Source organism: Trichogramma pretiosum, unplaced genomic scaffold (assembly GCF_000599845.2).
Source record: "Trichogramma pretiosum strain Unisexual culture from Peru unplaced genomic scaffold, Tpre_2.0 scaffold44, whole genome shotgun sequence".
Taxonomy (NCBI): Eukaryota; Metazoa; Arthropoda; class Insecta; order Hymenoptera; family Trichogrammatidae; genus Trichogramma; species Trichogramma pretiosum.
Window position 1 is genome coordinate 716,620 of NW_019641632.1, and position 20,650 is coordinate 737,269.

A 20,650-nucleotide genomic window follows, 5' to 3' on the forward strand; every position below is an offset into this window, starting at 1 on the left:
CATTATGTGTGCTCGTCGAGACTTTTCTTCAGACGATTACTGTTATAGGTAGAAAAAAGAAAGAAGGAGAAGAAAAATTGAACGAAAGAAAGAATGAAAGAAAGTAAAAAAAAAGGAAAAAGGAGGCAGCTTTATAATCCAAGAAAATTAAAGTTTGCCCAGATTTATGGCCCAGTTTAAATGTATGAGTAATTGTACATGGAGTTTTTTAATTGGACCGAGAGAGCTTTGTGCACTCGGCTTATTATTCTCGTACCGAATCGCTCGCTCAGATACCTTAACTTTTTAATTAATTTACAACAACAATCCCGCGAAATATGACGAAAATTTGCATGCACGTGTTATACGCGCGCGAACAATCTGTATTATATGCGGGTGTTGTTAAAGTCGAAGAAAAGCTTCCCTCTCGAACGTACGCACACCTCCGGGCACACAAAGAGCTTCGAAGTCTCAGGCGCGTGAAGCTATATGTATTTATTTATTCATTCATTCACTCGTTCGTTTAAACATCGCACACAGGTGGTGGTGAGCATACGCGGCACCCTCAGCATGAAGGACGTGATGACGGATCTGAACGCCGAGGGCGAAGTGCTGCCGCTGCAGCCGCCGCGCGACGACTGGTACGGCCACAAGGGCATGGTCCAGGCCGCCGAGTACATCAAGCGCAAGCTCGACGAGGAGGGCATCATCGCCAAGGCCCTGGCCAAGGACCCGGAGCGCGGCACGCCCGACTTCGGCCTGACCCTCGTCGGTCACTCGCTGGGGGCCGGCACCGCCTCGATACTGGCCATCCTCATGCGCCAGGAGTATCGGGATTTGCAGTGCTTCGCGTACGCGCCACCCGGCGGACTGCTCAGCATGCCCGCCCAGGAGTACACGCAGGAGTTCATCACGTCGGTGGTCGTGGGCAAGGACGTCATACCCAGGATCGGGCTGAGACAGATGGAGAGCCTCAGAGCCGACCTAATTAACGCCATCAAGAGGAGCGTCGACCCCAAGGTAAGCTCTCTTGTGTGCACTAAGCACGGTATCTAAAAGCGTGTCGTCGACTTCCGCTTCGTGCACGCCCACGCACTACCGCTGTAATGTGGGCGCGCGTGTACACGTGTAGTCGAGTCGCGGCACTATCCGACGCTGCTATATACGAGAGAGGGCAATAAAAACTTGAGACCCATGCGCGCGACCTACATCTCTCTCATCCTATAACGCGCTGCACTCAAACATGCTTCCGCCGTTATCTTCCTAAGTACCCTCATTATTCTCGTTTCTTATCTCGACGAAACATCGATTCTACTTCTCCTCCTCTTCCATCCCTGCATACCCTATTGTGTGTCGAGTGCAGTTCGAGACTCACCCATGTGTACATGCAGATGTACACAAAGCAACGCTTATTGCTTCGAAAAGTTTTCCACCTCCTGATCTCGTGGGTATGGCTCGCAAAATTCGTTCATAATATTAAATTATCTTAACGCTTCCTACCTCGGCGCAGTGGAAGACGATAACGTGCTCGGTGATGTGCTGCGGCTGCGGCACCATACCCACGTCGGCGGCGAATCTCGAGGCCGGTGGTTGCATCAGCGAGTACCAGCGCGACAAGGATCTGGCGCGCAGCGAGGCCGTCGTGCCCACGGACTCGACCATCGCCCTCACCCTGCACAGGCCGCTCTATCCGCCCGGCAGGATAATACACGTCGTCAGGCATCATCCCAACAAGGGAGAGTGAGTATATACACGATCGATCGCTTCTTTCATTAATTCTCGAAAAAACTTCATCATCTCATTGTTCTTTTTTATACTGTAAAAAACAAACAAAAATAATAATAATTCGCCATTTCGATTTATGTAATTGTTCGCAAGCATTGTGAGATTCGCGCGGGATTATACGAGTACGAGAAAAGTCATAACGCGCAAAAATTGCAGACACGATAAAACCAATCTTTTTTTTCTCTTTTCACTTTTCTAGGCAAAAGTACGAATCTCGTTGGAGGTATGTGAAATTATCAAAAAAACTTTGTGTGTTGTGAAGTCGTATATAATGAAAATCAGCAATCGTAAATAAACAAAATAAATTATAAATATAGTTTATTAGACAAATAAAAATGTAGATAATTCAAGTGCACAATCTAATCAAGTCGTTATGATAGTATACATGAATATTTAATATGAATGACCCTAGTAGGAATGCTCAACGTTAATAATGGACTAATGACCAAAAATTTGTCATTTCAAATGTTTAAAAAAACATTATCACTATTTAATTTTTGGTGATTTTATTTTACAAATATTGACCTGTTTTTCAATGATCGGTAAATGACAATTAGATTGTTTCGAAAGACGAGTTTTGAATCAGATAAACATCTACCGCTAGATGGCGAGTATCTTTAGCCGTAAATCTGCAAGTGGCAAAGTGAAAATAATTATAATAAAGCACGAATTTGAACAATTGACACAATTGAAGAAGAAGGAGTTATAGAGAGAACAAAAAATATTACTTTCTTTTCATTGGCAAAAAATTAGCCATAGAATGTTGAGCTGTTTTGCTAGGGTATTTCACCAACAAATTTATCAATTTTACATAGTTCTAAAATGTTAGTGGATTCAATAATTCTTGCATGTTAACTCGAAATAATACGCGAAAAATAATAATACAAAAATGAAATCACTGTTTATTTGAGTAAAAAGCAAAGAAATTAATTATATTTTGTTTTTTCATCAATTCATCAAAAAAAACCTTAACCCTCTTTAGTCCTAGTAACTGTTTAATGTTTCATGTTGTCAATTAACAAATCACCAAATCCAAAGCATGTCCAAATACATATAAACGTACACAAAATTTAATATCATCGTGATAAATCTAAATGAAGCCCAGTCACGAATCTTACAACTCGCGCGCATACCTCTGAATATGTATCTCTTTGATTACACGCAGACAAGTGCTGAGGAAGCGCGAGCCCGTCTACCAGGCGCTGTGGGCCCGACCGGCGGACTTCGACGAGGTCCTCATAAGCCCGGTCATGATACAGGACCACATGCCCGACAACATGCTCAAGGCCCTGAACAAGGTAAGCCAGCAGTGTCAGCTGCAGCAGCCGAGCCGACTCGGTGCCGCCGTCGCGAGTCCGCTGATGCATCGGCTCAGCACTCGTAGTCACAACACCGCCGCCGATTACTGTCCTCTCGAGGAGGAACTGCGCGTGATCGATGTCGACGACTGCGTCGTCCTGTCGGAGCGCGACGTGCTCACGATTACGAGCGACTACAATAACGACCAGGTCAACGACGGCCGCAGTAGTCCCGAGGCCTCGTTGCCGCGTAACGAGTCGCCGAGCAGCACGACGTTGATCGTCGTCAACGCCGAGGTGCATCACCGTAACGAGATGCAGCCGGGCTCGTGATACTCGTTATACTTCCTTGCGGCGGATATGCGCGTAGATTCGTTTAGCATATTTTATTTTGGCCTCGAGGGATGATATTTTTTCCGGCTGTGCGGCGGACAAACTTGTACATACTGTAATAATTATTAAGTTTAAATAATAACTTCCGAAACAAAGCACTTAACTTTTTTTAATGGTGACAGTAAAATTTAATGCTCAAAATGATTACCCTGGTAGAAATGCTCAACGTTAATAATGGATGAAAAATGACCATTTAAAATGTTTACATTTACATTAAAATTAATTGAATTATTTTTGGCAATTTTTGTTACAATTATTTTACAATTATCTAGTGCATTTCAAATGACTTGAAAATTACAATTTTATTGTATCAAAAAAGCGAGATCAGTTTTCAACCACTATAAATTCTTTAATACCTCTTTAAGCCTCTTCCACTAGATGGCGAATACTGTTACTTGTAAATCTACAAGTGGCAAAGTCAAAATTATTCTATATATATCCACGCATTTTCGGACAGTCTGTTCAAATTTTTTGATTGTATGTTATTTATCTTTCCTCAGCCAAAAAAGGTCATAAAATTTTAAGCATTTCTATCAGAGCAAACACATTTTGACGCTTCGTATACAGGTAGTCGCTAAATATCGTACTTCCGTAACATATTTGCTCTCTTTAATACGTATGCATTTGCATTTTATATTTTTGTAAGTGTTTAACGCGAATGATGACGTAACTTGATTGAATCTCAAAATATCGATAGGTATAAGCAAGACTTAGTGAGAATTGACCCAAACATGTAGTCGCAGTCGATCGTTTTTTAGTTACGATAGATGAAAACAATACAAGAAGTATTGAAACATGCGCGCACTTATGGGATTTAGAGACGTTTATTTTTTAAAAATTTTATATGATTTATTTTTACATTTATTTTTTAATAATACGAATTACGAATAATTACGAACCAAAAAATGACTAAAACTAGTGCACGCTTGGTAATTTTTTTTCTAGTTTCCACGACTTTTGACAAAACAACTAGTACATTGTTATATACTTTTGATAAGAGTTTTTTTTATGTACAACCAAAAATCATATGTCGTGAATCCAAAGCGTTTATAAATTTAAAATTTATGACATTTTCAATGATCTGAGTAGAATTTAAAAATCTAACTTTATTTAGTGGTTTAACCGAAGACCATTATTTAATATTATAATTGTTTAAAATTACGAAATGGGTTAGTAAAATAATATTTTTCTTCACAACGCGGATTTGGTGAAACCACTTTGATGTTCGTAAACGAAAGTGTACAGAAAAAATTAGCAATACGTTATATGTATTGATAATTGTTCCCAACGTATTCGCGACGAACAGATACTTTACAGTAGACAATTTTTTTTAGAAAAATGATAATTTACACGTTTGTTTGTGTAAATTAGATCTGCGATTATTTGGACGGTGTGTACTTGTATATGCTTGATTTTCGCATGATCCATCTATATACTTATCTAGCCAATGTATACATAGCTAATTTGCACATGTTAGTTGATGATGATTTAATTATTTTTAAAAATTACGCACCCATTTATTTAGAATGACATTTCTGATTATTTATTATTAATTTATGAAAGAATATTTTTATTCTCAAAAATACCATTGTTTTCTTCAGAAAGTCCTTCTGTTTTGAATGTAATTTTATTGTTTGTAATGTCTGTATTGATTGATGTTGTTTATTACAATAATACATACAATTTTACGTAAAAAGATTGTAGTTTTTTAATTTATTTTTACCTCTTTCCTTTATAAATGTCCTATATTTTTATTTTACACAGCACTTCCGATAAATTGATTTCCTATAACTTTTTTTTATTTTTTTTCAATAGATCATAACAACAAAATAGAAACATGAATGTCTATTATTTTGGCCAAGCATGATTACCATAGAGCATTACTTGTGAAATGGATTGTTAAAAAAGTAGATTGTGTAAAATATGACTTGAAAATAGCTAGCCAGCTGAATGCATTTAAAAGCGAACGTTTATAAAAAAATGCCAAGCCACCGCCCAGTTGGCCAATTAAGTAAAAAATAAAACATATCTTCCTACTCGTATAACAATGAGAAAAGTGGGTAGAGAGTTAACGACAAGCAGAAGCAAACGAAAAAGAAAAATTTTCAAGCAGCCTACGCGTGCATATTGTGTGTGTGAATACGCAGGTATCGGAGCATCGCGAGATCAGCGCTCAGCTCAGTGCCATGTCTGCCGCTTCTGCGGCTGCTGCCGATCAGCAGCAGCTCAGGAATGCCGAATTGGAGGTGCTGGATGTCAAGGCTCTGGCGTCGACGGCGGAGTCCGCGAGTGCCGATCGCTCCGATGAAAGGTACTTCACGCTTACAAACACACAAGCCACACATTGATTTCACGCGCGAGTCGACGAATTTGACTAAATTGTCCCGGAATCATTGCCGATCTCGAATATTTAAAAATTCAATAAGCTTTTCAATCGCGTTCTTGATTCTTCATAATGCAGTAAATATAAATTTTATGCAACAAAAATAAGAACGACGTTAGTCTAAAAGTAAGGATAATGTTGAGTTTATTATTATTATTTTATTTATAGCAAGGTGAGCATAAATAGGTAATAAGGATGAAAAATGGCCACATCTAAGAGAGATAAAGAATTTTCTCCTCGCAATTTGTCAGCATCTCATATAATTATTGGTATAATTTGTCTCAATTACATTATTTTCGCACCACATTTTCCACGATTTATCAAAACCTTCTCATCGATCATCGTCGCACTGCAGGAAGATGAGCTGTATCATTTATCTGTTACCGTAATTTTTAATAATTTCTTTGTAAGCTCCCACCTGAAAAAATGTATACTTGCATGTCCATTTAGTGTGCCTAGCATAAATCGAAATTGAATTAAAGTAAATCGTAATAGTTGTAGTTCGAAAGAGTAAGTATATTGTAATTAAAGTTGTATAAAGTATATCACGTTTATTTCACTTTGTAAAAATTGGTGTAGCCCAAATAATGTAACGACTTAACGATAAAACGGAATTTATTGACGTGTACAACTACTTGACGTGACATTACTTAGTTGTTTCGAGGATGAAATTTTATTTTATATTTATTCATCATTATAAATACATTCTTTTCATCGTATATTGATTTATTTATTTTTTCATGATTATATTTTTATTTCTACTACTATTTTCTACATATATTTAGCAAGTTTCAAAAATGCATACACTGAATAGATTTAAAAATAAAAGTATAGAATATAGAATTTTAGAATTATGAACCATAAAAACATTTTCCACGACGTAAAAATTTATATGGCGGACTTAAAAAATTGTATCGCCTCCTCCGTACACCGTATAGATAAACAACTTTACAGTCAATATTTGCATCTCCATCGAGTCAGGAAAAAATAAAACTCCATAGAAGAGAAAAGTAGGTCGATCGAGCTTTAAGTTTTGCGCGGTTGACTGACAATCCACTTTTGCCAATTCAAAGACTAAAGCTCACTTCACCGAATTCACAATCGAATGTAGACAATCTGATTGTCGTTGGCGGTTTTTTTTATTTTCCTGACTTTGATAGCAAAGTTGCCTTATATATCGGTGGAAAAAAAGAGTATCTAGAGGCGCTTCGTAAGATTTTATATGTAAATCCCCCGCATCGTTGCTCTTTGTCAATAACCCAAGCCGATAAAGGAAAGAGAAGATCATCCTTTTACGTAACTCTTGAAAAATGTATCTTTCTACCCTCTCATCCTCGCCACCACAGGTAATAACGACTCTGGGCCCAGCCAAACCGCAGCGAGTCGTGTCGGGCCGTATCTCGTCGTCGGCCGAGTCCTGCGCGCTTCATCACGGCCACGGCATCGGCCACGACTTTCCGGACATCGAGGTCGAGCAGGAGATGCGGGCGCTGCTGGCCTCGTCGAGCAGTCCGGTCAGCAAGCCCCTGTCGATGGGCGGCACGACGAGACGAGCCCCGCCGCCGCGACTCCCGATAAGCACGAGCAGCGCGGGACCGACGCCCAAGCGCCGACTCTGCCTGGAGACGAGCTTCACCAGTCTGCAGAGCCCGATGACGGACAATTATCCGCAGATCGGCCGCGAGCTCAGCGTCGACTCGAGGGGACTGCCCTGGGAGTACGTGAGCATGGCCGGCGACATACTGGCGTCGCCCATTAGACAGGACGAGCTCTTCAAAGCGTAAGGACATATTTTTTATTCACCCTGAAATGGAGAAATCTTTTTTCAATACGTGTCCGCCTCTTTGAGGCAGCAGTGTGTGTTTTATTACTTTTATCGGAAATAACGTATATTATTGTCGGATTCCTCGCTCGATTCGCTCGCGATTGGTATCTTTTTAATTACTCGTTCGCGAGCGAACGTCGAGACAGATGGTACAATTGTCGTCGGTGCACTGGAATTGCCCCCCACTCCTCGCCATGTGCCCGTGTAGCGCCGGTCCGAGTTCTGTATCGTATCTCAAGCATCCGTTTAAACTTCGATGATGAACGCGAGTGGATTTTGATTATACGCGAGTAATTGTCGAGCATAGAGTAGATCCTCGCGAGATTTATCGATTGGCAAAGTTCAGAAATTGCTGTGTAGCAACTTTCGTGTTAATGAACTTGACGACGTTGTCGCCGAGTTAATTTACTTTGGTACTTTAAATGGACTTTTAAAGACTGCTTAAAAAGTTTTCTTGGATATATATTTATATAAAATAAAAATAAGCTACAAAACGCATTTGAAAACTTCCATTTATAATCTCTGGCTTTTTCATGTATCTAAATGTGCGAGTTCTCGGTAATTGCGGTCGTGAAAAGAAAAGTAGTATTTAGAGTTGTCTATTGGGAAACAAATAAAACTTACTTTATTACTTATACAATTATTTTGACTTTGCCACTTGCAGTGAATTGAAAGTGTATTTATTGGCGTTCATTTATACATTGCCACCAGTAATTGCCACTTGCAGATTTATAAGAGATAGCACTCGCCATCTAGCGGTAGAGGCTTAAAGTGGTATGGTATTGTAGTACAATGTGGTTTAAAACTGATCAAACTTTTACGGTCATGTGAATATAATTCTAACAGAAAAAATGCGAAATAACGTTAACAAATTTTAGAAAATTTGAAATGGTCACTTTTTGGCCATTCAACCATTGTCAATGTTGAGCATTTCTAAAAGATACCTAAAAAAGTAATTCGCATGAAACACAAGAAAATAGATTTCGAAGCAGCGTATTAATTTCACAGCTCTCTTTGCCCGATAAAATTGTTATTGATTGCGTATTTACTAAGGCGAACAATACCGTCTCTCCTGTACAGGGACTGGACGAATCTCGGTCGGCTCGCGCCTCTGGCGACGCCCGAGACCCTGTCCGAGGGCTCGGGCAGCGGGCCGCCGTCGCCGCTGCCGGCCTGCCATCGGCCGATGATGCGCAGAACGCCCAAGATTCCGGGAAACTTATCGACGGCGGCGGACGACCTGAAGAACAACCTGCACTTCGCGATGCTCACAGCCAAGAACTACTACCTGAGGCCGGGCCAGCAGCAGCAGCCGGCCCTGTCGGTGGCCAGCAACAGCAGCAGTAACAGCGGCCAGAACAGCGAGGCCAGCTACGAGGGTCCGAAGGCGCAGGGTCCGCCGCCGCCAGTACCCAGAAGACGAGACTCCGTCCTGGTCAGCAGGTAAGCGTTCTTTCATATTATCATTATTCGCGCAAAAATCTAGTTTGTATGCAGATGCTTGATTAAAATTTCGAATTTTCGTGTATCACAGGGAGCACAGAGTGTGCACCGCGGCCTGCTGCAGGGACGACCTATCCGATCCAAATTCCTCGCCGCACTCGTCGAGACTCGGCAATCCGGTGCACATCGACTTCCCCGAGGAGGACAACGACATCAACGGCTCCAGTCTCGATTTCTACGAGGCAAAGGTCCGTCCGTCGTAATATTTACACTTCCGACTCTTGTCTTTCTCGTCCCAGACGTTCATAATAAAATATCGTCTCCTCTTTTTCCGCGCACAGATCAAGGACAGCAGCGACGTGTTGCTGAGCGTGCGCAGCTCGCCGGGCTGCAAGAGCCTCATGGCCCCTGCGACGGACGCCGGCGCCGAGTGGAGGCGCAACGACAAGCTCGACGCCTCGTTCTGCGGCTCGTCGTCGTGCGACGCATCGCTGCCGCTGCTACGAGGCCTGTCGCCGACTCCGCACACGGGCAGTCAGCACGCCACCGGCAACTCGCCCTTCTTCAACGCCAAACGCAAGAAATACGTCTACCCGATCACCCTCGTCGGTCACGGCGAGAGCAGCGTTTAAACGAAGCCGCTGATGTGTAATTTATTAGGATCGTGTAAAAAATAAATTATCAAGCATTTTTAATCGGTGATTCGTCGCGAGACATCTAACCTCCTCGATCATCCATTTTTCAACAAGAATCAGTTTGTATAGAAAAAAAATTCGTCATTCCGGAAGGCGTGAGAATCTAACCAGGTAGCTCTGGCGTTAATTTTTCATTTTATAGTGTACATAGGAAACTCTTAGCTCGATAATTTCACTGTGCCAAATTATCAGATGGGTAGTCTCTCTACATGATGTATCTTTAAGTGCGCATCCCACGCGGAAATTGTTTACTCTGCGTTGCGGTGCACAAGTATTAATTTGTTCGTACCTCGATTGGGAATGCAAAAATTTAATTATAGTTTTAGTACCTAATCGATTCTGGAAATATGTACGTGAATTTTATTTTTGCACGTTCTCTGTACAAAACGAGTCTAATTTAACTAAAAAAATTTGATCGTTTTGTTCGTATGTGTCACCACAATTTTATTACATCGATAACAGTGTACATAATTCAAGGGTAATTTTCAAAATTTGTTAATTTGAATTTAGTGTAAATTCGATTCTCGTGTATTTGTAAATGAACAAAGATAACAATTTTAATTCATCGTTTCAAAGTGAAACGGCGAGAGCACAGATGTTTTATACATAAAATTAGAGAACACCGAGCACATAATATTACATAGACGGTCGCAGATGTCGTAGAATACGTCAGGGACCATACGTAAAAAATGTAAAAAATTAACGTTAATTCGTAAGACGCATGTATACAAATTATTATAATGTTCAAGATTTTCTGTATGATTATAAGAAATTTCCTTACAAAATTCACACAGATCTTCCATCCATTTTTTACTTACTAGTAGTTCACTGTATTCAAATTATCACAGCAATATAGATTTTAAGTTTCGTATAACGATTTATGTAATGCAATGTAAAAGATATTTTTACTAGTCAGCTAGAACAGTGTTCACTAGCCATGATATTGATATCGAAAGCAATTTTATTTGATCGAGATGTGTTATTTATTATTATCTGTAATCGGTAAATTCTTAAGATATGTATTTATGTATAAAATAAATCATACATTGAAAAAATTATACAATATTGATAATAATACTGGCACGGAGAAAGTACTTTAAAATCAGTAGATCATACATACCACTAGATTATAACGATGAAAACATTATATTTATAAAAAATAAAAATAAAATATTGATTCATCGACAGTGAAATTTATTTCGTAAAATATAAGAAATATTATTTATTTTGAAGCATGATTTTTTCTAATAAATATTTAAAACTCGAAAAAATGTTAGTCAAAGAATTTTTATGTATTTTTTTCGTGAAGAGTGCTTACTAAGAGCCTGTAATTTCTTAAAATCAAACAATTTTCATTCAAAATGATCTCACCTAAAAAAGGTATTACATTTCCAAATTATACTTTTGTTTCTAGTAAAATTTATCATACACAAAGATTTTTTTTGTCACTTTTCAATGAAGCTATTTGATAGGCTCGAAAATTATTTTTGTGATACACGCATTACACATATAATCATTTCGTCCTTCTGAAAAATTTTGGTATGTTGTCAAATTGTCAATTGCCTAGAAATTTTTTTCCTGGCTTAAAATTAGTATCAAAATCGAAAGTAGCTACTAAAAGTAAAATTAAGATTAAAAATTTAGAATTGATGCCTTTACAGGTACATAAGTCTTATCATTTTCCGAAACTAAATATAAACTTGGACCTTGAATTTACATATGCCTCAAAAATAATTATAGTAATTGGATGTTTTTGAAGTGTGTACATCCATCACTTGAAAAATGGTGGAATTATTTTATTGAAGATTTAACAACGAATGATACTAGTTTTAAAGCCGCTGCAATCAATTTTTGCCATTTATACAAACTTATCCGTCAGAATATAGTACATTACTGAATCAATATCGTAAATCACAGCCATTACTGAATCAATATCGTAAGATAGATATTGGGGTCTTCATTCAAAAAGAATAAAATGAATAGTTCACCAAATTGAATGGTAATACCATTTTCCACGCTACTGGACACTTATATATTTGTCAAATATATATTTGCTACTTGCAGATTTATAAATGATAGAACTCGCCATCTAGCGATAGAGGCTTAAAGTGATATTATAGTATAGTGCTTTATAGTGGTTGAAAACTGATCTATCGTAGTGTTTTGTTGAACTCCGTTCGGTCAAAGATCAAAGATGTGCCTCGGTCAATGTTATTCGACGTTCTCGAATACTCACAAGGAGAGCTCTCTAAGTCCGGGTCACCGAATGCCCTGAAAATTTTTTTGTGATCTCCTAGTACATAATGATGATCCTCCATATAGTTAATTTGATCCAATGGGCCCTATAACAATACTTTTACGCATGGTCAAGATTTGAATATTATTTAACGATAATAAATACTATATAATAGCCTATCATGGTATCAGGCTTAAAACAGTCAATTCTAACTGACTGAACAGCATTGTTACTTTAGTAAGCTCAATAGTATACCAATTGAGCTACAGTGTTTATTTTTTGAATAAGTGTTTAAAAACTTGAAAAACATAAAGTAACTATGCTGTTCAGTCAGTTGGAATTGACTGTTTCAAGCCTGATACCATGATAGGCTATTATATGGTATTTATTATAGTTAAATAATATTCAAATCTTGACCATGCGTAAAAGTATTGTTAAAGGGCCCATTGGATCAAACTCACTATATGGGGGATCATCATCATGTACTAGGAGATCGCAAAAAATTTTCAGGGCATTCGGTGACCCGGACTTGGAGAGCTCTCCTTGTCAGTTGAACACGAATGTTGACCCAAAGAGAAATCATACAAATAAATAGTCGAGTGCTGATCTAGTTCAAAACCAAAACAGTATTTTACAACGGTACGATAAATATTTCTTATTCGGAATAATATATAAAATTAATAATAAGATTGTGATATAACGTTAGGCATTTATTGAACAGGGGTAAATTAACTGAAATTATTCTATGCTTACTGCTTCTATTTTAGTAATAGCATTATTATAAGAATTTTACGCATGATAATCTTGAACATCATGGACTGATGTTTGGTGCCTCAACAAATCTGATTTTTTCCCAAATTTCTTCTCACAAATGTCGCATGCGTAATCTTTGCGACCTTCATGTACTGTCCTTTTGTGATTTACCAAATGCGATTTTTGTCCAAATTTTCTCTTGCAAAGGTCGCAGGCGTAATCTTTGCGACCTTCGTGGATTGTTTTTTGGTGAAAAAGCAATTGCCCTTTTTGTCCAAATTTTTTCTCGCATTTTTCGCATGTATAATCTTTGTGACCTTCGTGTACTATCTTTTGGTGTTTTGTTAAATTGCCTCGTTCCCCAAATTTCCTGTCACATTTGTCGCATTCGTAATCTTTCAGACCTTCGTGTACTATACTTTGATGCTTTAACAGATCTTTTTCATATCCAAATGTCTTCTCGCACTTGTCACATGTGTAATTTTTGCGATCTGCGTGAACTCTATTTTGGTGTACGAGCAAATGATGTTTTTGTCCAAATTTACTTTCGCACTTGTCGCATGCAAAATCCTTGCGGCCTTCATGAAATATTTTTCGGTGTTTGATCAAATTGCCTCGTTCCCCAAATTTCTTATCGCAATTATCGCATACGAAATCTTTGCAACTCTCATGAACTGTCTTTTGGTGTCTGATTAATTTTGATTTTTGTCCAAATTTTTTTTTGCACTTGTCGCATGCATAGTCTTTACGACCTTGGTGGACTGTCTTAAGGTGGGTTAGCAAATTATATTTTTGTCCAAATTTCTTGTTGCAACGGTCACATGCGAAATCTTGGCGACCCTCGTGGACTATCTTTTGGTGTTTTGTTAAATTGCCTCGTTCCCCAAATTTCTTCTCGCATTTATCGCATGTAAAATCTTTGCAAAATTTTTTTCTTATTTTTTTCTCACACTTGCCGTGTACTGTTTGTATGTGCATGAGCAAATTCTGTTTATTTCTAAATCTTTTTGCGCACTTTTCACATAAGTAATCTCTGAAAACTTCGTGGAATATTTTTTTGTGTTTGAGTAAAGTTGATTTATTTTCAAATTTTCTCTCGCACTTGTTGCACGTGAAATCTTCGTGGTCCTTGTGTACCAATTTTTGATGCATAATCCAACTAGATTTTTTCACAAATTTTTTCTCGCAACGGTCGCATTCATAATTTTTCTGATCATTGTGAATTATGTTTCGGGGTGTTATCAAACTCGATTCTAGTATGTCGTCTGAAACAATGATTTTGTGTTCTTTTGAGTTATCTTTTGAGACATCCACTTCGGATTTATTCTCATTTTTATTCATTTCGGTGTCGAAAATAAACGATTGATCAGTCTATTAATTGTCACGGAAATGGAACAAGTAAAATCGATTTCTGGTATTATGGCTTGTTTCATCGAGAAAGACAATAATCATACTAATTTGTTTCTACTATAAAGACGATCAGGGTTCGAAGGATGATGTCAAAATTGTTTACGATCATATCGTTCACAATTATTATTATCTGCATTCACAATTATTATTATCACAATTATCTGCTTATAAATTGTCTATCTAAATTTGAACAAGTCTAAAATTAGTTATACAATAGAGTCAATAGATCCTTTTACAATACATCATAAATCATAAAAAAATCTGCTACCACTTACACGCCATGTCGTGGTTGGCAAGCTCCATAATCCACTACTGGAAAAACGTCCACTTACAGTGATATTGAAATTAAAATTCCTTTTATTTTATCGAGATTTTGTATGTATTTGTCAATTAATTGGATTTTTTTATCCGAAAATCATAAAATTTAAAAATACAGAGTAAGAATAATAATGGGCAACAGGGCTATTGTTAGCTAAATTAAATGTTTTTGTTCAATGTTACGGGAAATTGAAAGCAATACAGTTCAAAATTTTTTGTGGCAGATACAGATAAAAAAAGTCAATCGGCTTGTCTTTTAGTTAAAATGCCTCCCAATGTGCTCGTAATTGTTTTCCGTGTTTTATTCATTCGTTTGCTGTGTAAATGTTTTCCGATATCCGTGGCACCTTGTCCCTTTTGTTTTCGTGGATTGTTTTTCATGTTAGTTTTTCCATGATTCGTGAATAAAGTTGGCAGTCGCTTAAATGATTGCTAGCGCATGTTACACTAATTTTCAATTAATGGTCCAATTAAAAACCAAAATGTAATTTTGAATTGACGCAAAAATTTATCTAATGAAATTTCATAATATTGAAAAATTAAGAATTGCTAATTATTTTTATCAAAATGTCTTTCTTCTGAAGCGATGAGTATGTAATTTGATTGAATAATATGGGTATAGAAAGTTGTTTATTCACAGTTTCTGATCATAGGCTTATAAAAAAAGTACATCCTTACATTATTAAAGTATCTATAATGTATGTGAAAAAACATAAGTATTTATATGTTTATACTACTTATTTGCTTATTTCCGCGAAAATTCTTAAATTTTAGAGTTTTTTTAAAAAAAGATTTTCAGATTTATTTTAAAAACATGTAAAATTTAAGAATTTGCCCATCGAAGTAAACCAATATATTATAGTGCTTCAGAGAAGAGGGAAATGAAAGTAAAATATCAAAATGAACAATTCAACTTTTTATTCGTTGATTATTTGGTTTGAATTCTTAAAAAGCTAATTTGCTTTCCATTTACTAATTTTGCATTTAATAGAATCTCACCAACTATATTTTCTGTTTAAACATTTAACACCGAATCCATAGTTAAATTCATTCTTTGTTCTTGTGTAAAAAAAGTATTACATCTTGACAACACAGAAAAAGAGACAAATTTTCCTAAACGAACAATGATATATTTTTTTATTTACACACACTAATCTGTATACTCAAATAGACGATTATAATAAGTTTACATTTTATCAAGTCTCAATTGTCTCTCATCTAAGAAGCGTATTGGCTCCAGGGTGGAATCATAGGCGTGGGATGCTGCAGATACGACATCACTACGGCAGATATTGACAGTATGAAGCTACTGAGGATTTGCTTTGTGTCGTCGCTCATCCTTGAATTGGCATAACTGATGCACGAGCAGTAAAGGGCCACCCACGCGCACCACTTCAGCCTCATCATTAGACCGCACATGCTAAAGATCATGCCGATGATGTTCATGTAGTCTGGGGTGAAGTCCTCCCCGGCCGATATCTGCGTGCCCGTCGGCGGCTTGTAGCGAATCTCGCGGTCGGGCCGTCTAGGATCCGATGAATTGTTCATGCTGAAAATTCGAGAGAACATTTGTTTAGCAGGTGTACCTGTTGATATCTTTTTTATTTCAGTATACCGCGGAACGTATGTATACAAAGTGATTATAACCTTTAAACGACTATTATGACCTTTTAATGAACTAGAGAGTTGAGAACATTTTAAAGCAATGAAGGTACGACGTGGTTCGATTAAAGAACATTTTTACATTCGTGAAACGTGCTCCGAATATCTATTTAGCAATCGCATGATTTACCTTATCAGCAACGGAGCTTCTACTTTTTTATTTATACTCACTTTAATTTAAGTTTTTGAAGTCTTCGACGATCGTAAGAATTTCCACCAAATACACTTGTTACTCCAAACAAGCGAGACAACACCAAAAATAAAATGAAAACTCGTAGCACTTGGTCAACAAACTCAGCACACGCCACACATCTACGTTGACTGACTGATATCAGCAAATCGCAATAATTCTCTCAGCTGACTCGCGTGAGTTCGCGAGTTGTTATAATGATGTGACTCGTCACCTCCGTACGCTTAATAATGCACATTATCGTAGTGTGTACATGTGTCAGATTGGTGGCGTTCGCCTTTCCATACAATAATCGAAGCGAGCTTTCACAGTCGTCAGTGACGGTCAAAAATCGACCAGCTGATTTTCCTGGAGGCAGAATAAACCGTCCGCCCGTATACTTTACATGTTAAAGTTGGTTGGTAAAAGTACTTGTAATTAGTTTATTGTGCAGTAAAAAAATAAACAAAAAATATCTGGTGAAAGCGGAAATCGTCAGGTATCGAAATAAAGAAGCGGTTTTTAGTTAAAGTCTTTAGTTTGTAAATAAAAAAATATTGAAATTTCGGCTTTTTTGCCTGTGATATTGTCAATAAACTCTTATAAAATAGCTATTAAAAGTGGTTTTTCAGGTTGCAATACAAACTCTCAAGTGGGATAATTTTTATTTTTTCAAATTACCGACTAAAAACTAAGAAACAATCATAATTTCAAAAAATTATAAAAATGATCTCGCAATCGTCTTTATTGACAATATCACAGACAAAAAAGCCGAAATTTCAATATTTTTTTATTTAAAAACTAAGGACTTTAACTAAAAACCGCTTCGATATTTGGATAGATGACGTTTCTTGCTTTCTCCAGATATTTTTTGTTTATTTTTTTACTGCACGATAAAATAATTAAAAGTACTTTGACCGTCACTGACAACTGTGAAAAAGCCCTATGGAAACGTGTGCGCAGCTTATATCTCGAAAGAGTGGGGGCCGCACACTGTTTCAAGTGGTGTCTGCACGTTCTGCTTTACTCTGCTCTCGACCACGTGCGCGTACCGGTCAATCGTTACAAATTCACATTTTCATCTGGAAAAACCATCGTATTTTTTTTGTAAAAAATGGACGTAGATCAAGTTGAAACTGAGGAAGAGCAGAAGAGTAAATTGAATGCGATTCTCTGCATGACATGGGTACCAAGAGGCGTTGCTGCTGCCAATCCTGACAAGGTTGGTCTTTTAAATTGATGCTTATTGTCTCTTTCATATTTTCATCCACTCAGTGTTGTTTTATAACTGTGTTTTTTTTTGGTAGATTGAATTGACAGCTGAAGAATTGCAGAACCTCATTACAGAAACCCATTCAGAATTAGAGTGAGTTCAATTAAACAACTATATTGCTGAATTTATTAATGTGTGAGATAAAAAAAAATTATTTTGATTTTTTTGCAGAAAAATAAAAGTTAATGATGATGGTGATGATGAAGATGATGAAGATGAAGATGATGATACAAAAATGGATGCTGATGTAGATGCAAAGGATTCTGATGATAAAGCTAGTGATAATGCTGCTGCTAAATCTAACAATGACAGTACAAAAGAAGGAGATGAATTTGATTTTGAAAAGTATGACGAAGAAGGTAAGTTAAGATCTTGATAAAGAATAGACACTCTAAATAATAAGAAGTGAATGATTTGATTTACTTAACTTTGATCAAACTTCTATTGTTAGCTGGGGAAATTTATACCAAATTGGATGACATTGCTGTAATAAGCAAAGGCAAAGATCCATTGATAACTGTGGCCGATAGTGAAGATGAAGATTCAGAGGCTGAAGATGAAATTATCAAACCAGATGACAATTTACTCTTAGTTGGTCATGTACAAGATGAAGCCAGTATCTTAGAGGTTCATGGTAAGTAATTAAAATTTATAGGATTTATTTTGCAGAATTGAACAAATGTTAATGTCATATATTCTTTGCAGTTTTTAATGAATCAGAAGGCTCCTTTTACTGTCATCATCATGACTTTTTACCTGATATTCCATTGTGCTTCGAATGGTTCAATTATGATCCAAGTGAAGAGAAACCTGGTATGTATTATCAAAAATATGACTTACCTGTACTAATGCCCACTAATATCTGATTAAAAAATTATTTTTTAGCCAATTTATGTGCGATTGGATATCATTACACTCCAATAATTGAAGCATGGGACTTAGACGTTATTGGAGGAACTGGTCCAGTTTTCAAATTAAAAAAAAAAGGTCATAAAGACTCTGTCCTTGATTTAGCATGGAATACTCATCATAGGTAAATTTTGCATCACTTGAAAATATATTTATATTCATTCATTTGACTAAAAGCATCAAATTTATGTTTTTGCAGACATGTTTTAGCCAGTGCTTCTGCAGATAAAACTGTTTTATTATGGGATTTAGATCAAGGTATCCCTGCTAACAAATTAAAATCGTTCAAGGACAAAGTACAAGCTATCAAATGGCATAAAACTGAAACTTTCATGTTGCTTACTGGATGCATGGACAAGTACGTATGAATTGTTGTGTAATATTTATTTTATTATACAGGAAAATATATTAATTTTATTATTTATATCCATTGTAGAAAAGTTAGATTATTTGATTGCAATAGTTTGGAAGAAAAAGTTTGGACAGTTTCTGGAGAAGTTGAAAAAGTTGTCTGGAGCAATGCAGATCCTAATATATGTTTTGTAAGTACAGATAATGGATTTATTGAATGCATCGATGTGCGTCAAGAAGAAGTATCATTATGGAAGAGAAATATACAGGAAGGAGAAGTTGCAGGTAATTGAGTAAAAACTATGATAAATGAATAATGTTACTAAAAGCCATAGGTTTACAAAAATTATATTATAATATTTACAGGATTATCTATGAGTTCATCTTGCCCAGGCTTGTTAGTCAGTTCTAGTCAAGATGGAACAATTAGAGTTTGGGATGTTAAGAATCATATGGAACCTCAGTCAATTTTTGAAAAACAAACTAATACAGGAAGAGTTATTTGCTTGGAATCAAATTGTGATAGTCCCTTAGTATTTGCTGTAGGTGGTGATAACAGGGAAAGCAATTTAAATACTTATAACTTGTCTACTGTAGAACAAGGTATATTCATTATTATATTTCTAAAACTCTTATTAAACAAGAATATCAAATAGCATATTAAATATTTAACTTTTTTCAGTTGCTGAGAGATTCAAGGATAGAATACAACAATAATAAAAATACAACCAATAGTCAAATTTGTTTTATCATAACAACTAAACTACATTGACTCCTATGATTAAAACTAATCATGATCGATTCCAATCAATAGAGTTAAATGTAGCAGGATGAAGTTCTTTTATGTAAACTTAAAAATAATTGAGATCCATGTGTGTACATATTTAAAAATTTATGTATTAAAGTTTTGTAATAAATTATATAATAAAAGTAACATTTTATAGAAATATTTCTGATAAAATTTATTTTTCTTTTTCCTTTGACCTTTAGTGTAGTGAGAGGTAAATTTGGAAAAAATAAACTCCAGCAATTGCAATTCAAACGGCTATTTTCATTTATTTACATCTTCTTAAATCAAAAAATAATCTAAAATACAGTTTTAAAACTAAGAAGATAAATAAAAGGTATTACAAAATTTGTATACAACTACCACAATAATAAAATCTTTACTGCACTAAAATTTTCATGACCTATTTATTTTTTTTAACTTGAAAAAAAGTCTCACATAGTTTCTGGTACATGCTTTATTACTTTAAACTATCATATGTAACTCATTGAAATTCAACTTCATTGTTTGAAGAGTTACTTTATTTAAAAAGTTATACAATTTTGAAGTGACTTGATTAAGTGGCAGTTCATTATAAATGTTTCATTAAAGTTTTTCAATTTTTTATTTATTCAAATATCTTGTCCTTATTCATCTTTGCTAAACTTTCAATTTTACAGTCATGTATAATGAAACGAGTTGTCTAGTTTTGAATTTATTCTAGACATTATTTCATTTGAACACAAAAATTATCATCCACAATAAAAAATATCTCAAGATTCTTTAAATAATATATTACATAAATTACAATTTATATAAAAATATTACAATATTTTTGAGACAAGTTAAAATCAAATGGTAATTTTGGCAGTGACAAAAAAAATTATGTAAACAATTATTAACAAAGTAAAGACAGTAATTTCGGAAAATTTTCGGTTCATTTTGTTTCTGAAAGAAGCTTGAAATTAACAAAATATAACACCTTTTCTTATTACATACAAA

At 36.1% G+C, this 20,650-nt stretch overlaps 3 protein-coding genes across 7 annotated transcripts in view; 2 read left to right on the forward strand and 1 right to left on the reverse strand.

The window, feature by feature from the left end:
* The window catches only part of LOC106660176 (sn1-specific diacylglycerol lipase alpha), a 76,884-nt gene extending 65,952 nt beyond the window's left edge, over positions 1-10,932 (forward strand). For 2 of the 4 annotated variants that reach the window (XM_023459337.1, XM_023459338.1), the window contains 8 exons: positions 520-999; positions 1,490-1,719; positions 1,964-1,987; positions 2,930-3,062; positions 7,185-7,618; positions 8,744-9,106; positions 9,198-9,354; positions 9,448-10,932. In XM_023459337.1, the coding sequence (XP_023315105.1) occupies positions 520-999; positions 1,490-1,719; positions 1,964-1,987; positions 2,930-3,062; positions 7,185-7,618; positions 8,744-9,106; positions 9,198-9,354; positions 9,448-9,738 (2,112 nt within the window). In that variant the 3' untranslated portion in view covers positions 9,739-10,932. Of the gene's footprint in view, positions 1-519; positions 1,000-1,489; positions 1,720-1,963; positions 1,988-2,929; positions 3,063-5,602; positions 5,767-7,184; positions 7,619-8,743; positions 9,107-9,197; positions 9,355-9,447 lie in introns of those variants that run through there. The other 2 variants (XM_023459339.1, XM_023459340.1) reach the window with 2 other exon arrangements.
* Positions 10,933-15,413: 4,481 nt separating this feature from the next.
* Positions 15,414-16,628, reverse strand: LOC106660129 (protein Asterix). Of its 2 annotated transcripts, XM_023459330.1 has the most exons (3): positions 16,352-16,628; positions 15,709-16,067; positions 15,414-15,631 (listed from the first exon to the last, which is right to left on the reverse strand). In XM_023459330.1, the coding sequence occupies exon 2, from the start codon at positions 16,064-16,066 to the stop codon at positions 15,737-15,739; it is 330 nt and encodes a 109-aa protein (XP_023315098.1). In that variant the 5' UTR covers position 16,067; positions 16,352-16,628; the 3' UTR covers positions 15,414-15,631; positions 15,709-15,736. The 2 variants fall into 2 exon arrangements, with proteins under 2 accessions (XP_023315098.1, XP_014238462.1); XM_014382976.2 differs by having other exon boundaries at positions 15,414-16,067.
* A 748-nt stretch (positions 16,629-17,376) lies between these two features.
* Positions 17,377-20,650, forward strand: part of LOC106660181 (WASH complex subunit 2C) — a 46,834-nt gene continuing 43,560 nt past the window's right edge. The window contains exons 1-4 of the mRNA XM_023459323.1: positions 17,377-17,571; positions 17,657-17,715; positions 17,794-17,981; positions 18,074-18,165. Coding sequence (XP_023315091.1) covers positions 17,464-17,571; positions 17,657-17,715; positions 17,794-17,981; positions 18,074-18,165 — 447 coding nt within the window. The 5' untranslated portion in view covers positions 17,377-17,463. The remainder of the gene's footprint in view (positions 17,572-17,656; positions 17,716-17,793; positions 17,982-18,073; positions 18,166-20,650) is intronic.